The sequence below is a fragment of the Mobula birostris genome, chromosome 15, assembly GCF_030028105.1.
Source record: "Mobula birostris isolate sMobBir1 chromosome 15, sMobBir1.hap1, whole genome shotgun sequence".
In the NCBI taxonomy this organism is placed as follows: Eukaryota; Metazoa; Chordata; class Chondrichthyes; order Myliobatiformes; family Myliobatidae; genus Mobula; species Mobula birostris.
In genome coordinates, this window is record NC_092384.1 from 46088946 (window position 1) to 46104498 (window position 15553).

Below are 15553 nucleotides of genomic sequence, written 5' to 3' on the forward strand. Positions count from 1 at the left end.
GATGGAATTATTTTCATGAACCTCCTTGGAACCCTCTCCTGTTTCAGCACATCTTTTCTAAGATAAGGGCCCAAACCTGCTAATACTCCAAGTGAGACCTCACCAGTGCTTTATAAGGTCTCAACATTACATCCTTGCTCTTATATCCTGGTCCTCTTGAAAAGAATGGTAACATTGCATTTGCCTTCCTCACCACAGACTCAACCTGCAAACTCACTTTTTGGAAATCCTGCACAAGGACTCCCAAGAACCTTTGCACCTCAGTTTTTTTCATTTCCACTCCATTAAGAAAAGAGTCAACCCTTTTATTTCTTCTACCAAAGTGCATGACCATACATTTGCCGACACTATTCCGCTTGCCATGTTTTTACCCATTCTCCTAATCTGTCTAGGTCCTTTTGTCGCCTCTCGACTTCCTCAGAGCTACCTACCCCTCCACCTATCTTCATATCGTCTGCAAATTTTGCAACAAAGCCATCAATTCCATCATCCAAATCATTGACATTTAACGGAAGAAAAATCAGTCCCAATACAGATCCCTGTGAAACACCACTAGTCTTTGGCAGCCAGCCAGAAAAGGTTCCCTTTATTCCCACTCTTTGCCTTCTGCTAATCAGCCACCACATTATCCATGGTAGAATCTTTCTTGTAATACCATGGGCTTGTAGCTTGTTAAGCAGCCTCATGTGACACCTTGTCAAAAGATTAATGAAAATCCAAGTATACAACATCAACTGATTCTCCTTTGTCTGCCGTGCTTGTTATTTCTTCAAAGAATTCCAACAGATTCGTCAGATAAGATTTTACCTTGAGGAAACCATGCTGACGACAGCCTGTTTTATCATATGCCTCCAACTACCCTGAGACCTCGTCCTAATTATCGACTCCAACATCTTCCCAACCACTGAGGTCAGACTAACTGACCTATAGTTTTCTTTCTTCTGTGTCTCTCCCTTCTTGAAGAGTAGAATAACATTTGCAATTTTCCAGCCTTTCAGGACAATTCAAGAATCTAATGAATCTTAAAAAAATCATTATTAATGCCTCCACAATCTCTTTAGCCACTTCTTTCAGAAATCTGGGGTGTACACCATCTGGTCCAGATGACTTAATCTACCTTCAGACCTTTCAATTTCCCAAGAACCTTCTCTTTATTTATTGAAGATGGAAAGTGACAAAAGGACATAATTAGAGGAAACCAGTCAGGTGGTATGAGCATAAACTAATTAGGTAATGGTGCCTTTTCCTTTTGCGCATTCATTGCAATGTGGGTTTATTTCATTTTCTTTCAATTACCATTGAAGTTCATTTTTTTTGTCAAATGTTGGCTTTGATTTTTTTCAAAAATATTGTATTGAATTTCAGAATATCTTGGGACATATTTTTACTGATAAATACGCAAAGTAAATGATTTCATTTAGCCTGCTAGCTGAATTGCCATGTTTAGGATATTTGCATGTGAGTGAATTTCTGGGCCGCTGCATGTGTTAAATAAATTTGAACTGAAAATATATTCTTTACTTGAGTTCACAACTTTCTTTTAGGCTTTGGACAGCAATTCAAATTTTTGCATAAAAGTCCATGAAGGAATGAATTTGCACTTAAGTGAAGTATTAGAACAGTGGAATAATAAATTCAGTCCTGGCACACATGTCATATTAGGTATGTAAATTTATTCTATCTGTGCTAATTTCCAGAAAACATGACCATAAATAAGAATGATTGGCTCTAATTGGTCTTTGTTATGTCCAATAAGTTTAAAAATATTAATATTTTCACTCGAACAGAAATAAGTTTGAAGTAACACTTTTATTTCAGCATTCCATCAAGTTTTCCATTGAAATGCAATGAAATTTGAACATTTAAAAGATGATACTTATTATCTTGGAAGTGTATTGTATATAATGATTAAATTAGAATTTTTGTTATCTTTGCTATGCCAGGATATTAACCATCCCCAAGATTCACAGATTATATTCCATAGGATCCATAGAACAGTCAGCACAGGAACAAGACATTTGGCCCACAATATTGTGCTAAACTAGCTAAAATTCAAGTCAAAAACACCCATACACTAATCCCTTCTACTCAGACCATGTCCATATCCCTCCATCTTCCTCACATGCATATGCCTCTCCAAACATCTCTTTAAAAACCTCCAATGTACTTGCCTCTGCCACCATACCAGGCAGTGCATTCTAGGCACTCCACTCTCTGACTAAAAAAAAACTTGCCCCTCACATCCCTTTTGAACTTGCCCCCTCTCATGTTCAATGCATGCCCTCTGGTATTAGATATTTCAACCCTGGGAAACAAATACTCTGACCACTCTATCTATGCCCCTCATAATCTTGTAAACCTTGATCAGATCTCACCCCAGCCTCCAGCGCTGCAGAGAAAACAACCCAAGTTTATCCAGCCTTTCATGATAACACATGCCCTCTAAACCAGGCAGCATCCTGGTGAACCTCTTCTCCATCCTCTCCAAAGCCACAACATTCTTCCAGTAGTGGGACAAACAAAGCTGTATTCAGTATTCCAGCTGTGGCTTAACGAGTATGCAGGCAGAGATCTTTGTGTAATAATATGCCAGATATTTTCCAGTATATTCATAAATAATGAATAAAATTTTGTTTTAAATATTTATTTCCCTAACAGTTACAACAGATGAGTGCCTCCCAGTGCTGGGAATTACAGATGCCACCTGTGTAATCCATTATGGTTTTCCTCCAACTCTCAAAATATTTGGAGCTCGTCTGTGTTGTATGGTTGACAACTTTAATAATCTGATTGTAAAGGTATTGTGAATTTTAAGAAAAAACATTATTATTTGCAGATTTTATTATTGCTTACTCTTATCATGGGGCAGTTCAATTTTACATGTACATGTCGGATGCTGTGTTTTTTTTACTCGAGTGCTAGTTGTCATTGACTTTTAAACCTTCGATGTATTTCAGCTGGAAAAATATTCTATAAAGGTGTAATTGTGAAAGTAGAATTAACACTTCAGATTGTCTGGTACCACAATGCGTTTGGCATGTAAAGAGCTAAACATTGCTGCTTATGTTGTTGAATCTCTAATTTGAAGTATCTAATTCCATGTTGGCTTCTATTCAAATAACGTTAATAGTAACTTGATTTCTCTGATATCTTGCAACAATTGTGCCAAATGTCACTTTGTGCAAACCTTCAAAAATCAACCTTGCATTCATCATTGTCATCATCATCACTATGTGCCTTAACATATGACGTAGGCGATCGTGATCTATGACTATGATTGTTCTAGGCAAGTTTTTGTGCAGAAGTGATTTGGCATTGCTGCCTTCTGGGCAGTGCCTTTACAAGATGGGTGAGTGCAGCCATACTGGAGATAGTGATCACAATTCTATCTCCTTTACCATAGTATTGGAGAGGGATATGAACAGACAAGTTAGGAAAGCATTTAATTGGTGTAAGGGGAAATATGAAGCTATCAGGCAGGAACTTGGAAGCATAAATTGGGAACTGATTTTCTCAGGGAAATGTACAGCAGAAATGTGGCAAATGTTCAGGGGATATTTGCATAGTATTCTACATAGATATGTTCCAATGAGACAGGGAAAGGATGGTAGGGTACAGGAACTGTGGTGTACAAAGTCTGTTGAAAATCTAGTCAAGAAGAAAAGAAAAGCTTATGAAAGGTTCAAAAAACTAGGTAATGGTAGAGATCTAGAAGATTATAAGGCTAGCAGGAAGGAGCTCAAGAATGAAATGAGGAGAGCCAGAAGGGGCCATGAGAAGGCCTTGGCGGATTAAAGAAAACCCCAAGGCGTTCTACAAGTATGTGAAGAGCAAGAGGATAAGATATGAGAGAATAAGACCAATCAAGTGTGACAGTGGGAAAAGTGTGTATGGAATCGGAGGAGACAGTGAGGAACTTAATGAATGCTTTGCTTGCGTATTCACTATGGAAAAGGATCTTGGCGATTATAGGGATGACATACAGCGGATTGAAAAGCTTGAGTATGTAGACATTAAGGAAGAGGATGCGCTGGAACTTTCGAAAAGCATCAAGTTGGATAAGTCTCTGGGACTGAATGAGATGTACCCCAGGCGACTGTGGGAGGCGAGGGAGGAGATTGCTGAGCCTCTGGCAATGATCTTTGGCAATGAAGACGGGAGAGGTTCCGGAGGATTGGAGGGTTGCAGGTATTGTTCCCTTATCCAAGAAAGGGAGTAGAGATAGCCCAGGAAATTATAGACCAGTGAGTCTTACTTCAGTGGTTGGTAGGTTGATGGAAAAGATCCTGAGAGGCAGATTTATGAACATTTAGAGAGGCATAATATGATTAGGAATAGTCAGCATGGCTTTGTCAAAGGCAGGTCGTGCCTTACAAGCCTGATTGAATTTCTTGAGGCTATGACTAAACACGTTGATGAAGGTAGAGCAGTAGATGTAGTGTATATGTTTTCAGCAAGGCATTTGGTAAGTTATCCCATGCAAGGCTTATTGAGAAAGTAAGGAGGCATAGGATCTAAGGATTGGATTGGCTTGCCCACAAAAGGCAAAGAGTGGTTGTAGACAGATCATATTCTGCATGGAGTCGGTGATCAGTGGTGTGCCTCAGGGATCTGTTCTGGGACCCCTACTCTTCATGATTTTTATAAATGACCTGGGTGAGGAAGTAGAGGGATGGCTTAGTAAATTTGCTGATGACACAAAAGTTGGGAGTGTTGTGGATAATGTGGAGGGCTGTTGGAGGTTACAGCAGGACATCGATAGGATGCAAAACTGGGCTGAGAAGTGGCAGATGCAGTTCCACCCAGATAAGTGTGAGGTGGTTCATTTTGGTAGGTCAAATATGATGGCAGAATATAGTATTAATGGTCAGACTCTTGGCAGTGTGGAGGATCAGAGGGATCTTGGGGTCCGAGTCCATAGGACACTCAAGGCTGCTACGCAGGTTGACTCTGTGGTTAAGAAGACATACAATGCATTGGCCTTCAACAATTGTGGGATTGTGTTTAAGAGCCAAGAGGTAATAATAGGACCCTGGTCAGACCCCACTTGGAGTACTGTGCTCAGTTTTGGTCATCTCATTATAGGAAGGATGTGTAAACTATAGAAAGGGTGCAGAGGAGATTTACAAGGATGTTGCCTGGATTGGGGAAAATGCCTTATGAGAATAAGTTGAGTGAACTTGGCCTTTGCTGCTTGGAGTGGTGGAGGATGAGAGGTGACCTAATAAAGGTGTATAAGATGATGGGAGGCATTGATTGTGTGGATAGTCAGAGGCTTTTTCCTGGGGCTGAAATGGCTAACATGAGAAGGCATAGTTTTAAGGTGCTTGGAAGTAGGTACAAAGGAGATGTTAGGGGTAATTTTTTACACGGAGAGTGGTGAGTGGGTGGAATGGGCTGCCGGCAATGGTGGTGGAGACGGATATGATAGGGTCTTTTAAGAGACTCCTGGATAGGTACATGGAGCTTAGAAAAATCAAGGCCAATGGGTAACCCTAGGTAATTTCTAAAGTAAGTACATGTTTGGCACAGCATTGTGGGCCGAAGGGCCTGTATTGTGCTGTAGGTTTTCTGTTTCAATACTGTTCATAGATTTCTTCCTGATGTTAGTGGTCGCATAACCAGGATGTGTGATGTGCGCGAGCTGTTTATACAACCATCCACCACCTGCTCCTATGGCTTCAAATGATCCTGATCGGGGGCTAAGTAGGTGTTATACCTTGCCTAAAAGTGACCTGCAGGCTAGTGGAAGGAAGGAACGCCTTACACTTCCTTTGGTAGAGACTTATCTTCACCACACTACCCCTTGGGCATTGGACGAGTCTTATTTTTAATCGAAATTTCCCAAACTCGTACTTATGAGAAACAAGCATATGCTTGTGGTTTCTGAAGAGTCAAAATTCTTTCAGGTTCTCTGCAAACACGGCCAGCTGTATGGAAACCATCAACATGAAAAAAGATGAAGATTAAAAATATTTACTTTATTTGTCACATCTACATCAAAGCATACAGTGAAATTTGTCTACAAAGGTCTTGTAATTCCGAAGATTTTGTAATCTTCTAATAATTGACACCAACCAGTACCAGAAGGAGTATCTGCAATTTGTCTGTTCTGCTTCACCCTTCTTCGTCAGCTAATTTAAGTGTTGTTTAAAAAAAATACTTCCCTTTGCCACTCCTTAGATTATATCTACTACATGGTACCAGGTTAATTTCTGGAAAATAAATTGTGTATTTCTTAATCAATTATTTACAAAATGAAGACATTGCTTACTAGCCTTCTGCTCATTCACTCTGCTGGTTATCTATGCAGACACTTGTTGAGGCACGTGAGAGTCATCATTCCATTCCACAGGCTGCTATTGTCCGTAATGTCATGATCAAGATCACGATATATTCAGTTTTGTTTACATTCGTTCATGGGATGTGGCATTGCTGATGGAGTCTGGATTTAATCTCATTCTTAATTCCCATGAGGAAGTGGTGATTCGCCACTTCTTGGAGGTGTTTGTGATTAAACAGGCCTCCCGCAGAGTTTTTCAGTAGCAGTTTCAAGATTAAGACCTAGTGATTTTTTTTCTACTTATCAGACTCCTGGCAGTAAAGGCAAGGCCGGTATTTATTCCCTATCTTGAATCTTAATCTTATTCCTTATCTTTTCCTTAAGAAGCATTTCTGGTTTAGCATGATTTGTGAGTGCTTCACCTTTATCATTAGCATTCACATGCTGCCTCCTACCAGCATTGAGAATGGAAATACTTTTTGAGTCTCTTCATGCAGAAGCTATTTAATTGTTCATCATTGTTCAAGTTCAAATATGGTAACATTGGAAAGGTATAGTGTGTTTCTTTGCTTATGATATCGCTTATCTCTGTTTTATGCTGTTTAGCATTCAAATTGTCCTGTGCTGCATCAGCACTAGGCTAGCGTTTCATCAGTCTGCCATGAAGGCACCAAGATTATGTGACCAATGTTGTCCCAGATCACAGGGTTAAGGGTTAGGGGGAGAGATGGGAGAAAGGGATTAAGAAAAATAAAGTCTTGATTGAATGGTAGAATAGAATCAGTGGGCTGATTAGCCAAATTCTGCTCCTATATCTGATGTTTTTTATCATCTGCTTCACTATGGTTAATCCTGACTTCATGGTAAAATGAGGACAGTGCCTGAGCAACCAGATCATTCTCATAAAGGCCACTGCACATCATCAGTTTTAAATTTTGCATCATTATTTACTTATCTATTTCAGATCAATAGTCTTAAAGCAAAGTAGAAATTATCTTCAATTTTCTACTTCCAACAGGATGCTGCAGTAATCATTGTTACAGAAGGACATCGAACAGTACAGCACAGCGTGCATCTTTGCCCATGAGTTGTGTAAACCTTTTAACAACATAAAGATCAATATAACCCTTCCCTCCCTTATTGCCCTCCATTTTTCTTTCATGTATGTTTCTTAATTAAATCCCTAATGTATCTGCCCTTACCACCATCCCCGGCAGTGTGTTCCATGCAGTTATCACTCTCTGTATGTATATTCTAACATCCTCCCTATAAGAAGTGTGAAGACGATATATAATGCCCTCTCGCAATAGTCATTGCCACCTTGGGGAAAAGGTGCTGGCTGTCCACTCTATACTTCTTAACATACTGGCATAGGTTAATGCACTTACAACAAATTGTATCCCGAATATTGACCTCATTGCCTACCAGGGCCCAGGTTGTCTATTTATTTACTGATTATTTAATACATTTGAATTTATCTTTTAACCGTTATTCTACTGCACTTAATTACCATGTTTTAACATCATAATTACTGCTTAGAAATTGCCTTGAAAGATCCAAATAATGTTACCTTGGTTTTGATGGTTAAATTAACTACTGTCTGTGGATTATCCTTTGAAAGAAGGAAATGGTTGTGGAGGAACTGTGAAGGATTGAATGAATTTAGTTCAGATTATTTTGGAGGGGGGATATTTTTGTCTCATGCATTTTTATTTATTGTGATGTAGACCAGGCTAGAGGTATGTTTAGAACCTTCAACTCAAATTAGACTCTTCTAATTGTGATATAAGAATGCTCTCTTTAACACTAGGTATCAACTCCTCAAAGTCAGTCGATCATACTAATGACTGACAAAAATGTACCTCAGATGACCTCCTTTCTGCAGTACCTGGAAAGAACAGAAGCTAACATCCCTGCTGAACTGTATAAGTTCATTTCTGATTTGAATGACAAAGGTGACATTTGCAGTGATAAATATTTATGTAAATACCTTAAAGCCTATGGAATTTGCAGGTAAGAAATTTATTTAACACTATTTCCCTTTTGTCAATGAAAAAAGTGGGGTAAATGTCTTTGGGTGCTATAGTAATGGGGCTTTATTTTTGCTCTTTGGAGAGAGATATCTGGATGATCCAATATATCTTTTGTTCTATGAAAGGTTAATAAGTGAATTGGTTAACATTACATGGTTTCTGCTGTCTATGCATTGACAATTATATGACTAAATATGACCTAATTTTAATTCAATCAGGGTTAATATCATCAGTATATGTTGTGAAATTTGTTGTCCTTGTGTCAGCAGCACAATGCAATACATAATAAAAGAAAAAACCTGTGAATTAGTGTTTGTGTATAAATTAAATAAGTAGTGTAAAAATAAAAATTAAAAAGCAGTAGTGAGGTATGAGGTCATGTTCATGGGTTCAACGTCCACTCAGCAATCAGATGGCAGAGGGGAAGAAGCTGTTCCTGAATCACTGAGTGTGTGCCTTCAGGCTCTTGTACCTCTTTTCCTGATGGTAGAATGAGAACATGTCCTGGGTAATGGGGGTTCTTAATGATGGATGCCACCTTTTTGAGGCATTGCTCCTTGAAGAGGTTCAGGATGCTATGGAGGCTAGTGCCCATGATGGAGCTGACTAAGTTTAAAACTCTCTGCAGATTATTTTGATCCTGTACATTACCACCCCCCCCCCGCCTTACTGGTAATGCAAGCAGTAATCTGTACATCTGTAGAAATTTGTATTTGTGAATGTCTTTAATCTCCTAAAACTAATGAAATATAGCTGCTGTTGTGCCGCCTTTGCCTCTGCATCAGATCGATCCTCAGAGATGTTGACACCCAGGAACTTGAAATTGCTCACTTTTTCCACTTTGATCTCTCTATGATGATGGTGTGTGTTCCCTGGTCTTAGCCTTTCTGAAGTCCGCAATCAATTCTTTGGTCTTACTGACATTGGGTATAAGGTTGTTGCTATGATACCACTCAACTAGCTGAAATTCTGCCAACAATAGCTGTGTTGTCAGCAAATTTATAGACAGCATTTAAGCTGTGCCTAGCCACACAGTCATGCGTGCAGAGAGTGTAGAGCAGTGGGTTAAGCACACATCCATGTGGTGTGTCTGAAGGTCGTGAGTTCGAGCCTCAGCCAAGGCGACGTGTTATGTCCTTGAGCAAGGCACTTAACCACACAATGTCCCAGTCCACCCAGCTGAAAATGGGTACCGGCAAAATGCTGGGGGTTAACCTCGCGATAGATTGGCGTCCTATCCAGGGGAGAGTCTTGTACTCTCAGTCGCTTCACGGCACCGAAACCAACATAAGCACTGGCCTGATGAGCCTATATGGCTTGGGACAGACATTAACTTTTAACATTTGTAATTCAACATTAGTACAATATCAAATGGATGAGCTAACATATAATACGTTTATTTTCAAAATGAGACCTCTGTATTTAATATTTCAGTATTATTTGAGTAATCTTATGTTGTTCAAATAATTCATTGCAGGTTATATGCAAAAGTATGTAAATAGCATACATCATTACGCTACCTCATAATAATTGCATGCCTCACTTAAAGTAAAATAGAAACTAAGACTTGCATCTATCGGCTCCCTTATTTTCCTTCCAATTAGTTTTTATGTCTTGGAGTTACAAAACATAACATTGACGCAGTAGCGTAATAGCACAGTGCTTTACAGTACAGGTGACCCTGTTTCAATTCGCGTTGCTGCATATGAGGAGTTTGTATGTGCTTTCTGTGACCTCATGGGTTTCCTCTGAGTGCTCTTTTGTCCCACAGTCCAAAGGCATAGCAGTTGGTAGATTAATTGGACATTGTAAATCGCCCCGCGATTAGCTAGGATTAAATTGGAGGATTGTTGGCGGCCTGGCTCGGCCAGAAGAGCCTATTCCATGTTAAATGCCAATAAATTGACAAGGCCAAAAGCATTGACTACCAGATGATAATAAATAAGTGGAATTGACTGGCTACTTCAGAAAGATCGACACATTCTACTGCAAAACAGATAACTGGCTCATATATACTGAGTGAATTGAGCAGTATTTTGATGCAGATGAGTTGCAGTCAGGAATTAATGTGATGAGTGTGAACACAATTGCAATGCCTAAACAGAAATCAGCCTGGCTGAACAAATTGTGTTACCTTTGTAGCAGACCAATGCAAATGTAAAGGTGAAACTTGCTGAAATGCAACAAACTAGGACACATATTAAGAGCATGTTGGGTAGACAAAAATAAATGGACTGCACAGCGAAGAGAAAAAGCTTAAAAGTCAAGGTGCAGTTTCAAAATAGAGTAGTCATCTGCATGGTGTTGATGAAAAATATAACAATGAGCATGACGCAGGACAGAGTAACCTTGAGATTTACAATGTAAAAACTAACAATAGACAAGCAATATAGCTTACACCAGAAGTGAATGGCAAATTAATTAAAATGGCATTGGACACTGTTGTGGCAGTGCATTTGTGACAGTGAACTACAACAACCAGCAAGCTACACTGAGCTTGTATGTGGTAAAAACAGGAGGGCCAGCATTGTGGGGATGTGTTTGGCTGAGCCAGCTACAACTTGATTGGAGATCCGTCCACCAGTTGCATACCATGTACCTTGTAAGAGACTCGATTGAAACTGAATTGAGAAAGGTGCTGGATGATGCCACAATTGTCTCCGTGGTGTACACCATGAACTGTTGTCCAACAGAGGGCAAACAGATGTTGGTACTCTGGTTGGAAAGTGTATTGGACAAAGGAAGGACCATGCTGCTCAGCGGGATTGTGAAAGTAATGAAAGTAGTCGAACTACAACAATTTTTGTAGGCAACATATCTGAGAAAGCTTCTATTATGTTAATCAGGCAGTTACTTGCAAAATGTGGCTTGGTTTTAAACTGGAAGAGAGTTCAAGGAGTTTCAGGAAAGTTGCAAGCATTCATCTTTTGTTAGAGTAAAGAACCGGAATCTATTTTGTGTACATTAAAGTTAATGCATGAACTTCAAGTGGGAGACAAAAGTAGAAGTAGAATGCAAGAAAAAGTGGAATGTGACTTGTAAAAGTAGATACAAACCCAAAAGCCCAGCTGGAGTCATTGTAGATACAAAAACAGGATTTGTCAGATGATGATATGGATGAAGAAACCAAGAGGAGAGATCAGATCGTAAAGGGGGCAATAGAAGGAGTAATAAAAGAGTACCCCAGAGAACTAAACGCACCTTACCAAGATCAAAATGTGCAAACTAGAAGAAGAAGAAAGGTGTCCAGAGCTGTCAGAAACTCTTCCTGCAGTCTCAGCGTCAACTTCCGCAATCACCATAGAAGAAGTCCCAGAACCTGAGATTGTTTTCACTGTGATGAGTCTCAGCTGCCAAGCTGAGTGACCTTCATTGTCAGGAAAGATGTTATCCCACTAGAGTAGGAATTCCTCCACAATGATTAAATCTGTCAGCTTGAATGGGATAATTTAAATTTACAATGCTGTGGATGTATGTGTATTAGTTGTATTATATTGTATACTATGTATATAGTTGAGATGTAGTTTATATTGAGCAGGAGTTTATAGTTAAGCAGAGAGGTGTATTGTGTATTTAACATTTCAGTAATATTTGAGTAATCTGATATGTGTTGTTCATAAGCATTCTTTGTTTGAATTATATGTAAAAAGTTACATAAATGGCATACGTCATCACACCACCACATATGTGTGCATTTCACTTAAAGTAAAAATTGAATGAAGGATCTCATTCCTCAGCTCCCTTGTTTTCCTTTCAATCAGTTTTCATGTTGTGGAGTTACAAAACATAAGATTTTTGCAGGGAAAAAATGGATTTATTAATCTCTTGTACATGTTCCAATATTCAGTAATGTGGGTCTGTTCTTAAAACAACAGTATTTTAGTATAGGATAGAAAATGAATTAACATGTGTCAAAGTAACTGTAAGCACTTTCAAAAACACCTTCAGATGATTTTTTTATGCTTATACATTAAGGGGATGTGTAAAAGAATTTTTATGCGGTATTGCAATCATACTTGATTATCAAATAAGCAACGTTCTGGCAAGGTTTTAATTTAATGTGTTAATGTGCATTTCAGGGACATTAAAACTTGTGAAAGTCGTCATAAAATTCACCCAACTGTGGACAAACCACGATGTATTTTAGATGAAAAGAGGTTGCCTTCTAGTGGATATGTTGAGGTAACTTTCTTTGTGATTTATTTCTGCACTTATTTTTTAAAATTTATTTCTTAAGGACAAGATTTTATCTTTTTGTTACTTCATTCAGTTTTCTCCTTCAGAAATTAGGGATGTGAGGGTTATTTCCACAAAAGTATTTGGTAATCACAGTAATATTATAGGTTATGTCTAATTTGTACAACAGCTTCATTTAATCCAGTTGGAAGCTAATATTTAGTTGTCCATATACATGCAATCTAACTAGGATGTTGATTTAATGAGTTTTATGTGTGGACTATATTTCAATGTCTCCACGGAATGGATTTCTTGTGATCAATGTGGCCTCTTCATCTCCAAAGGTGCAAATCCAAGTGAGAACTACCAATGCTGCAGTATCTTTTATATCCATTAAATCTTGAATAAAGACACACATTGCTTCAGTTTTGTTTCCTTGGAGAATTAAGATCCCATCCCATTGGCTCATTACTTCAGAACACAAATATTTGTTTAATGCAGTAGGGTAGGGGAGAAGAAATATTTTAGCCTTCAGAATGCAACTTCATAGCGAATTAAAATAAATTACATTTTCTTTGATTTGGTGATGTGTTACTGCGTTATGGGGAACTATTTGGGAGGGAAAAAACTTGAAATTACTTGCAAAGATTATCAATGTGTACTGAATTAGGGTTTCTTCAAATTTATTTGCACAACTGACCTAGCATTAGTAGGTAGACAAGTTCCATACAATTTTGTATTGATGGCCAAAGATCTGCAAATCTTCTAAGTTAAGTTATTTAAATCTAACGCAGTACACATGAACTTAAAATCCATTATCAAACAAGTTGGGATCAGGGGGCTGGATTAGGTTAGGTTTACAGATGAGTGGAGCTCTTGAGGGATATAGTAGAAAGTTTAAGTAATTTTGATTTGCACTCACCATTGTAATTTAGGTAATGTATCAATAAATTTGCCAGAAAACTACTAAACCATTTAAAAACAAGATTAAAAAAAAAACAACAGGAATTCTGCAGATGCTGGAAATTCAAGCAACACACATAAAAGTTGCTGGTGAACGCAGCAGGCCAGGCAGCATCTGTAGGAAGAGGTGCAGTCGACGTTTCAGGCCGAGACCCTTCAATCTAACAGTCCAGATCACTAATCTCAACTCATTTGATACTAGATGTTTCTGCAATTACAATTTAATTGGCTCCTTTATAAATAACAGATATTCAAATGTTAGATTTTGCAATATTTTTTTCAAGTTTCTGGTGTGTATTCTAGTGCGGCTTAAGATCTTGTGCGTTTGTTTAACAATTCCCTATTCCATCTAGGTATTTCAGTATTAACACTAAGGTTTTCAATTTCATGTAAACCTTACCTCCTTGTGTTTATTCCCCACTCTCCCGACCACCCTCTCTTTCTGATCTATCTCTAGTCCTAGAAATTTTGTTCCCTTTGCACTGTACCTGCAGGTATAATCTACCAAATACCCTTGCATTTTACCCACATCTGGTTTCTTCTGTCCTTCACTTCTTACCCCAAATGTTCTCATAATAGCCATCCTTATCAGATTCTAGCACTGGTACCCTTGACATTCCCTTATATCATCCACGTACCTGTCCCCCCTCCCTTTAACTGGGTCTGTATGCCTCATCTTTTACCCCTCCTCTGTCTCGTATCATCAGTATCCTATATACTGGGTTTCATCCCTCCACTCTCAGTCCTGATCCAGTGTTTTTACTCAAAAACTTTGATTTCTTCCCTCCCCCCACCCCACCACCAATACATGCTGCTTGACCCACTGCATTCATCCATCAGATCTTGTTATTCCGAATACAATGTTTTGGGAGTTGCAGCAAAGGAGTATTTCAAGATGTCAGTATGGGGTACCTGCAAATAGTGAAGTTCTCATGCATCTGGTGACTTTGATCTTGGTGGTAGTCATTGTGGATTTGGAAGATGTTGTCAAAGTAGGCTGGTCAAGTGCCTTTATTGCATTGTCTTGATAGTTCACACTATGGTCATAGTATTAGGGATGGGGGTAGTGTGTTACTATACATATGCTGGAGAGTATCAACCCATTATGGTTGATTGCTTTGTTCTCGATTTTGTTGAGTTTCTTGGATGCTATTGGAGTTGAACTCATCCAGATTGGATGTTACATTACCATGTTTCTGGCTTCTGTCTTTACTGATGACGGATATACTTGGGGGTGTTAGAAGTTGAACCACTTGGCACAGGATACCTACCTCAGACCTGCTCTGGTAGCAGGAAATTAATGTTTTTTTTCCAGCTAAGTTTGTTCATTAGTGGCTGAGAGGTTCAGAAATTAAGCTAGAGATAGATTTAATGGTTTTTTTTGCTGAAACAATGTAGCATACAACAAATCATTACCCATGTTAAGGGAAAATCATGCCTTAATCACACTGCAATGTGAAACGCTCAGTGGTTCTCTGGTAGAGAAATTGTTGTCTAGAAAATCACAAATGGAAAAACTCTGATAGAAGATAAATTCCTAAATTTCCCAATTTCCAAATCCATCATCCACTCTCTTTGTACCTGTGGCTACAAACTTGACTCAATTGATAAGTTCAGGTGACTTAACTATATTTTATGTGATTGATGCAAAAGATCAGTTGATTGCTATATTGCAATACCTTGTAGGCATTGTAGTGAGACAGAATTAATAATTGTGCAGGGTATTTAATAATAAAATAACTTGTATGTGGATGGATTTGAAATTTCTCTAGATAATTCCAACATATGTCAGTAATGCCTCCTGTTATTATGGTCGAATAATCCATAAAAGAAAAAAATGGGGGGATTCTCCTACTTCTGTGGAAGACAGCTATCTAAGACTTCTGAAAGACATGGCTGAATACTACATGGAAGAAAATCACAGGAAACCAGTGGAGCAATTAAAAGTGTTTTCCCTGTATGCACTCAAGGAAAAAAAATACTACAGGTATAGTGGGAAATTTTTATAGATGTTAGTAAATTTTTTGTTGTAATAAGGATGATAATATTGAGAGCTTTGTAATACAATATTTCCTCTAGTTGTATCTCTAGGATCTTT

General features: G+C 38.5%; 1 protein-coding gene across 1 annotated transcript in view; it reads left to right on the forward strand.

The window, feature by feature from the left end:
• Positions 1–15553, forward strand: part of tdrd12 (tudor domain containing 12) — a 197954-nt gene that overhangs the window by 105565 nt on the left and 76836 nt on the right. Inside the window, exons 19-23 of the mRNA XM_072279710.1 lie at positions 1545–1662; positions 2659–2798; positions 8094–8296; positions 12396–12498; positions 15228–15442. Coding sequence (XP_072135811.1) covers positions 1545–1662; positions 2659–2798; positions 8094–8296; positions 12396–12498; positions 15228–15442 — 779 coding nt within the window. The remainder of the gene's footprint in view (positions 1–1544; positions 1663–2658; positions 2799–8093; positions 8297–12395; positions 12499–15227; positions 15443–15553) is intronic.